General features: G+C 36.2%; 2 protein-coding genes across 2 annotated transcripts in view; both read left to right on the forward strand.

The window, feature by feature from the left end:
• Positions 1–8537, forward strand: part of Chml (CHM like Rab escort protein) — a 9576-nt gene extending 1039 nt beyond the window's left edge. Inside the window, exon 2 of the mRNA XM_010642660.3 lies at positions 3422–8537. Within this exon, the coding sequence (XP_010640962.1) occupies positions 3746–5695 (1950 nt within the window). The 5' untranslated portion in view covers positions 3422–3745 and the 3' untranslated portion in view covers positions 5696–8537. The remainder of the gene's footprint in view (positions 1–3421) is intronic.
• The window catches only part of Opn3 (opsin 3), a 43537-nt gene that overhangs the window by 1758 nt on the left and 33169 nt on the right, over positions 1–8610 (forward strand). The gene's annotated exons all lie outside the window — the stretch shown is intronic.

An 8610-nucleotide genomic window follows, 5' to 3' on the forward strand; every position in this document is an offset into this window, starting at 1 on the left:
CGCTGACCGCTTCTCTGCCCGCCGTCTCCGCGTCCCCGTCCTCCTCCCGACCCCGAGCTCCGGGCGCGCCTTCCTCCTGCGTCTCCTGCGCCCGCGCGGTGCCCTCTCTCCGCTTACTTGTCCCCAAGCTGACCCTCACCTTCCCTCCCCGACTCCCCTCTCGGCTCCTGCGTCCTCGGAGCTCCTGTCCTTTCATCTCATTTCTCCGTTTTCACCTCCTGTTGCAGCTCAGCAGGGCATTTCACTTTGGGGAAAGAAACGAGGGCCTATGGAGTTAAGAGGGTCGAGGAATAAAAGGGATTAACTCGTGAAAGTTGGAGACAAAAAAATTGAATTCATATACTATTTATTTCCTGAAATGGTAGTGTGTGAATGACACAGTTTTTTGCTCATGACCCCAGAATGCAAAGTGGCATGTGCCCCATAAACTGTTTTTACTGTGTTTTCCTCCTAGGTTACATCGTAACTGAAATTTAAATTGAGATTATCTGTGCCTCAGAGAATCCCCATCTCTGAACAAATTGCCGTCCAGTCAGTAGATTTCATTAAAGTAGAACTTGATAGTTAATTGAAGATTTATTTCTGAAATACTCCTAACCATTGCAGAAATTTTAAGTCTCAATGAAACTTAATTTTTTGCAGGTGAACTCAGGACATGATGAGCTAGGAAAATAAATTATTTTTTTCTGTACGTGCCCCAGGATTTTCATTTACATGAAATGGAAATGTGTATTTCTCAGGTTTTAAGATTCCTTTTTAAATCCTGTCATCCACTGATAATTTATAACCTCTTTTATCTTGGCAGATGTTGGAGAGCAATCTTTGTAGCCTTATCTTAAATATTTTCTTCCAGCCTCCTGTGCTCTAACAAACTCAAATACTGTGGTATTATAATGATTCATTTTAAAAATATTTTGAAGGAAACAAAAGTCAGAGAAGTCATGATTCATTTATTTGATTGCCTTAATGATTCTAATATTCTCTTTCTTTTCCCCAATAAACATGAGTCTGGGAATTTCCTTTGTACAAGAATTTGGAACCTGGGGAGGGATTCTATGGGTATATAGGTGATGATATAGATGGCTATGTGATTACACTCTACATTAATTAAAAACTAATTCCCCAGTGGGCAATTCTTTAGGCAGGGCTAAGCTTTAAAGAAGGGGATTCTAGCCCAAGCCTTAAGCGTCATCATTAATGCTCCTTAGTGTGGGCATCACATGTTTGTTCATAGACGTGAAAGTACTTATTTCCATAAAGTGCCTTTTCTCTGCTGGGAAATTCTGTTTCTACACCTGCGAGTTTGAAAACAAGGATGCATTGAATTTTTTTGAAAATGCTAGCGTCCTCCCTCTTGAACACCCACTCCCCTGTATCTCCTACACTCTTTCTTCTGTGCTCCTTCACCATTCCTGGTGGATGGAGTCCCTTTCTGGTCAGAAATGATTCTGTAAGACTGCTGGAAACTGTCACCACCTGACATTTTACCTTACATCTGCTGTATTTCTCAGGGCATTTTTAATTAATGCTTTCACTGCAGCTATATTCCCATTTTAAAATTAGATAATCAGAGACTTGATTAAATCCCGGAGACAAGAGTGAGTGAGGTTGTTGTGAGGCTTAAAAAGTTCTTAGTAAAGGTAAAAAATGTCTACCTGGACTGTTTCTAGATTGCGTTAAGGATGAAGAAAGGGAAAGTACTTGCCTTCTGGTTATTCCCAAGCAAGAACTAACCGAAATGAAGTATTAAAAGGAGAAGAAATTTAAAAATGCCAGAGGTAGCTGCTTGCTCCAGAGGCTTTGGAAAGGCTGCCTTATCTAGTGAAAAAGCCACTGGTCTGGTAGCACAAGGGTAGGCCCTGTTCTTGATCCTGTGGCTGACTGTGTGGGCTTTCCCAGTTCACTTTATTTCCCCAGCAGCAGTTTTCTTTTCAAGGAGTAGTTAATATTCTTGAAGCCAAACCACTTGCTTTGTGTTTTGAAGGAGTCATTTGATCCCAGCAGGTTAAGAAGCATCTTGGTGCTCATGACCAGTGTACTCTCTTACTCCCACCCTTAACCCTGTCCCCTGCCAAGCCAAGAAAAGTGCATACTGTTGTTGCACTTTGTCATAGGTTCTGTCTTCCTCTTCACACCGGCTAGAGGGCCAAATAAGTAATGGAGAAGTACATATATATGTCCACAGGTAGACCATAGACCAAACAACGGCTTTGTTCTGTGCTCAGCAAATGCTGAAAATAAATGGAATCTCTGATGTTCTCGAGGTAGAATATGAATAGATAGGATTGTTAGGATCAACATTTCAGTTAAGTTAACTAGCCAGATCAGTAATTGAATCACTAAAGTTGTGATTCAATAGCTTATTTTACCAATGTCCAGAATAATCAGATCTTTTAACCATGACTGGTCCAGCTTACACCAATTAGAGTTTAATAGATTTAACAATAGTGAATATTATACATTAAAACAAACGCAAAAACAAAACCTCACTGTTACCATGCAGTGATGAACAACAGAAAATCTGGCACTGTGGCCGTACAGTGCTTTAGCCAGAAGACTTCCAGGTGAGTATGTCCTTCAGGCCAGATCATGCTAAAGTTGAGAGACTTTCTTCACTGCCTATTCAAAAATGCAAATAGCATGTTAGTCTTGGCAGAGAATATTTTTAAAAATCCTTTCTCGAGATAGAGGTTTAGGGGTGGAGGAGACAGTCTGGCAAAATGCAAGCATCACCATATTCAAATATTAGAAATAGATGTTAAATTATTTTATGTATGAATCTAGGAATTTTTGAAATTTGTAAATGTGCACATTTATATTCATATAAAGATGTTATAAATACCTTTCATTCCCTCATGTTCTGTTATACACCTAAATATTTTTTCATACTAGATGTTTTATTGAATTCTTTTGTAATAATCAGCAAGGTTAACTCAAAATAGTTTCATATTGGTGCCATACATCCTGAGGGTGTTTGGACCGGTAAGAGGTCTATTCAGTTCTGGAATCACCTGCTGACTGACTTAGCCTCAGAAACATTTCTTGCTTGTGATGGTAGACATATAGTATATTATCTGTTTCTATAAACACAGTGAAGCTACACATTTCTTTTAGTCTAAGTTCATACTGTGTATATCCTTATTCCAATATTTGAAAGCAAAGAATTGTGTTAATTTTAAAAATTTTCGAGAGACATTCTGTCTCTTTATTATTGCATTGCCTAATTTGGGTGTGGAGGGTATATCTCTATTGTTTATTTTTAAGAAATTAGAAAATACGTGAGAAAGCATTTCATGACTTGTGTTAGTAGACGTTTGTGTACAGATAACAAGTCAGGCCCCAATGGATTGTAATTGCTGTTGCATGAAATTACTTTTATATTGTTTACAATTGTATTCTTTCTTGAATTTTCTTCTTTCAGAGAAGAGTTCCAGTCACAAATGCTTATGTGATGTATTTTGGCATTTACTGCTAAGATGAAATGCAGGAATGAAAACCACACATCCATTTTAGTATTCTCAGATGTGATTAGATGTACTTTGTCATGTTTCTATGCTACTGACTTATTAAAAAAAAACTTTAAAAAGGTAACAAGTGAAACCTGCAAACCCAGTGCTGCTGGAAGACCTGGAACATTACAAGGAGAGGTTTTATTACAGCATAATCACACCTCAGCAGAACTTCAGCCTAGATTCGTATTTATTTCTTTCATCAGCAGCTGTTACCTGACCCTTTATCTCTTGGGATGGCAGACAATCTTCCCACAGAGTTTGATGTGGTTATAATAGGGACAGGTTTGCCTGAATCTATCCTTGCAGCTGCATGTTCAAGAAGTGGACAGAGGGTTCTACATGTTGATTCAAGAAGTTACTATGGAGGGAATTGGGCTAGTTTCAGCTTTTCAGGATTGCTGTCCTGGTTGGAGTGTCAGCAAAACAGTTACACCGAGGAAGAAACTGCTATTGCATGGCAAGACTTGATCCATGAAACAGAAGAAGCTATCGCTCTTTGTAAGAAGGATGAGACCATTCAGCACACAGAAGTTTTTTGTTACGCCAGCCAAAATGCAGGGGACAGTGTTCAGGAGATTGGTACTCTGCAGAAAAATGCTTCCTCAGTGGCATCTAGTACCTTCACTGAACCTCTGCATTCTGCAGAGTTGCTTGAAGAAAGGCACTCATACGTTATTAACAATGAAATGCCTGCTAAACATCCGTCAAAAAGCGATAGCAAGATTTCACTACAAGAAGAAGTAGAGGAATCACCAGAGAAAGAAAAGCACTGTGAAGATGAAACTAGTATACATCCAGTTTCGGATGGAGCTAAGGTTGAAAACAAGTCTGCAGTAGAAGACAACACTGATCAACCAAAGAGAAAAGTGATTACTTACCCTCAAATGGTTAAAGAAAGCAGGAGATTTAATATTGATTTGGTGTCAAAGCTGCTGTATTCTCAAGGATCACTGATTGATCTTTTAATCAAATCAAATGTTAGTCGTTATGCAGAATTTAAAAATGTCACTAGGATTCTTGCATTTCGGGAAGGAAAGGTAGAACAGGTGCCTTGCTCCAGAGCAGATGTCTTTAATAGCAAAGAACTCACTATGATTGAGAAAAGAATGTTAATGAAATTTCTTACATTCTGTTTAGACTATGAACAGTATCCTGGTGAATACCAAGATTTCCAGCACTGTTTGTTTTCTGAGTACTTAAAAACTAAAAAACTAACCCCCAACCTCCAACATTTTATACTACACTCAATTGCAATGACATCGGAATCATCTTGCACTACATTAGATGGCCTTAAAGCAACAAAAAACTTCATTCAGTGTCTTGGACGGTTTGGCAACACTCCCTTTTTATTTCCTTTGTATGGCCAAGGAGAAATTCCTCAGTGTTTTTGCAGGATGTGTGCAGTTTTTGGTGGAATCTATTGTCTTCGTCATAAAATCCAATGCCTTGTAGTTGACAAAGAATCTGGAAGATGTAAAGCAGTTATAGATCACTTTGGTCAAAGAATAAATGCTAACTATTTTATTGTGGAGGATAGTTACCTTAATAAGGAAACATGCTCAGATGTGCAGTATAAGCAAATCTCAAGGGCAGTGCTTATTACAGATCAGTCTATACTAAAGGCAGATTCTGATCAACAGACTTCCATTTTGATAGTTCCTCCGGTAGAACCAGGAGCTTGCTCTGTTCGGGTTGTAGAATTATGTTCATCAACTATGACATGCATGAAAGACACCTATGTAGTACATCTGACCTGTGCATCTTCAAAAACGGCAAGAGAAGACTTAGAATCAGTAGTGAAGAAATTATTCACTCCTCTTAATGAAGCAGTAGTAGATAAGGAAGAGCTTAGAAAGCCAAACCTCTTGTGGGCTCTTTATTTTAATATGAGAGATTCCTCGGGAGTCAGCAGAAGCTCATATCATGGCCTACCTTGCAATGTTTATGTCTGCTCTGGGCCCGACTCTGGACTGGGAAGTGAGCACGCGGTCAAGCTAGCAGAAACAGTGTTCCAGGAGATCATTCCAAGTGAAGAATTCTGCCCCCCTCCTCCAAATCCAGAAGACATTATTTTTGATGGTAGTGATAAGCAAGCAGATGCTCCTGGAACACATAATACAACAGTGGCTGAGCTAGAATCTCCTGAGGAAAGCAAAAACCTAGAAAGCCCCCTTCAAAACTAGAACTGGAAATACATTTCGTCTTGGTGCCAGAATATTCTCATTTGAAGGACAGTTTTCCATATGAAATGGCTTTGTGATGAATGCTGTGCAGATGTTGTCTTTATGACCTTTTAAGACATTGGCTATTGAAGATCTTTGTAAATCAGTAACTGATTTAATGGTTATTGGACATTTTGTTTCAGAATCAGCTTCATGATCCAGAAACTTAAAACAGGGTTACCTTTATCTTAATATCTGGTATATATGTGAGAGTTCTATTAGCAACTTTGCTTAAAGGAAGATAAAACTGTTACCTACTACTGGTCTTCAGATTTTGTCATTGTCCACAGAATAATATATAAGAAATACATTAGTTACTTTTGCAGCTATTATAGTTGCTACCAGCTCTTAATAGAGAAAAACATAAATACATTATGTGAATCTTTTGTATATAATATAAATAATGTAAACTTGGTGGTGAGAATAGCAACTAATAAAAGTGCCAGTATATAAAAATACACTTGTCTGTAATTCTTAAAAGATTACTTTTGCATAGTCTTTATTCTTTGTGAAGGCCTCATGTTTATAATATATTTTGCAGTTTAATTTGCTTAGTCCTTGTAATCAAGTGAAACAATGACAACCATTACTTTCCACTTTGCAAAAAGAAACAGATTAGTTTATAGTTTTTGGCATCAGGGATTGAACTCAGGTCTTTGTGCTTGTGAGGCAGGTGGCAGAACCACTGAGTTAAATCCCTGACCCAGGTTATTTGATAGTTTGAAGAGTTGAAGATACATTCCAAAGAAAATCTAGAGGATAAGATTAGTTTTTTAAAAATCTGCAGAACCGTGCTCTGGTATCTGAATGAAAAGAACTTCTAACAATTCTGGCTAAAAGAAAGAAAGAAAAAAAAGATTACCCTAGGAAAAGATACTTCAGGATGGTTGTTCTGAAATTCCTAAAGAGAAACAATAAATAATTTTTAACTTGGAATTACAGATGGTTTTTTAATCCTCTGTAAAAAGATTTTCTCATTTAAGCTTCCTCAGAATGGAATGTACCACCTGTTGGCTATACCATTTTAATTAACAACACTAATTTATAGAATGAAACAAAGGATTTATCGTGCCCCTAAGGTTGTAGCTCACTAGACAAATAGGTAACAGCATTCATAATCACTTCTGCCTCTTGAGAGTTATCTATAGAAAATAGAAATATTGTTTTCCCTGCATAGCCACCAGAAACCATACACCTGGTTGCACTCCAGTGTCAAAAACTTGCATGACTATTGGAGGTGAACTTCCTTATCTAGTCCCATTTGCATGTATCAGGAAAAAAGTAATTCTTTAGGAAGAGACCCTTTTATAGTTTTTGCTCTGAAACGAAACATTTATTATATGCAAGATACTTCATATTGTGTTTTCCATAATGGTTTCTCAACAACACTAGGAAGCAGGTATGACATTTTCAAAGAGGAAATGAAACTCAGTTATTAATTTGGTCATTTTGCTGTGTGGAGAAGCCAACATTGGAACCTAACCTAGTCTTTCATGATCCTTAAACTTTATGTTCACCATTAGAAAAGTGTAGCTACTATAAGAGAAGGAAAAGATTCCTGGGGAAATCAGAATCTTGTTGGAAAAAGACAGATGCTAATTCTACAGCATATTATAGAATCAAAGAAATGTTGAATGTACACTTAACAGTTGTGAATCTTAAAGAATTTGACTAATTTTTAACAAAATAATGCTCTTTGGTCTTTTATGTCTTTCAGTCTGAAGATTGTGTTACAAAAAATTAAATATGGCAAGACATGTTTTTCTTCCTCTATATGAGGAAAATGAGACAAGACTGATTTAAATAATAGCTTATTGAAAGAAAAGTCATGGTTGATTAATATTGATGTTTTAAATTTAATAAAGAGGTGTTACTGGGTGGATCTTAAAACAAAACCTATCAGAATAACTGAAATGTCTAACCTACAAAATAGTAATTAAAATTTTAAAAATATCAAGAATAGGTGAAAATAATTCAGGCTTACTGAAAAGCTTTTCAGAAACAAATTGAGAAAAGGAATAGTGAAGTTGTAAAAGATGGTGCAAGGGAAATAAAAGTATTAGGCCAAAATAAAGATTGTTCTAAATACTAACAAAATGAATATATTATTTCCTTAAACCAATGTAAAATAAGTTGCAAATGAGATAAGTTGTAACCAATAAACGTTTAAGAATTTTTAGGGTATTAAAATCCAGTGCAATTTTCTGACAAGTTAGAATTTAATTCCAGTAAGCTTATTGGTTAGCTTTTATGAAGTGTTTAAGGAATAAATACATGTCATGAAAGATGATAAGCTACTAGTTGCATATTGTAGAAAATATAGCTCTAATACAGAAACTCATAGTGTTCTCATTCTGAACAAAGTGCAGAGTGTAATGTTGACAAATAATACAACAGAAAGTTATTTCCTATGACTTAGAATTGTAATACTGGTGTTTAGCAGAATAATTGTTACACTGACTTCAGTAACAAAATGGTAAAAATCAGAAGTATTAACTTAAACTTACCATTCAACTTTGGTTTAATTATCTCTGGTAATGATTTCATAGGCTGCTCTTAATATGCTAAATAATTACTTAAAATTAAGAGCTGGCATTCATTTGGGAAAACACATTTCTCAAGAAGAAATTGAGCAGTATTGTCACCATCTTTATGTATAGTTGAAGAAACAATTTTAAAATCTATAAATGAGGCAGAGCAACATAAATATTTTCTATTTATATTGCTTTTTAAACTAGCTAAACTGATACTTAAATGTATTAACAGTAAAAGACCCATTCAGGAATTTGCAGGATATGTAAGGTAAAAATCTTGTTTCTGGAGTCCAATGCTAAGTGCAGTTTAAAAAATACTTGAATGAATATATATATATATAT

Source organism: Fukomys damarensis, unplaced genomic scaffold (assembly GCF_012274545.1).
Source record: "Fukomys damarensis isolate Sample0158 unplaced genomic scaffold, DMR_v1.0_HiC HiC_scaffold_11, whole genome shotgun sequence".
NCBI classification, from domain to species: Eukaryota; Metazoa; Chordata; class Mammalia; order Rodentia; family Bathyergidae; genus Fukomys; species Fukomys damarensis.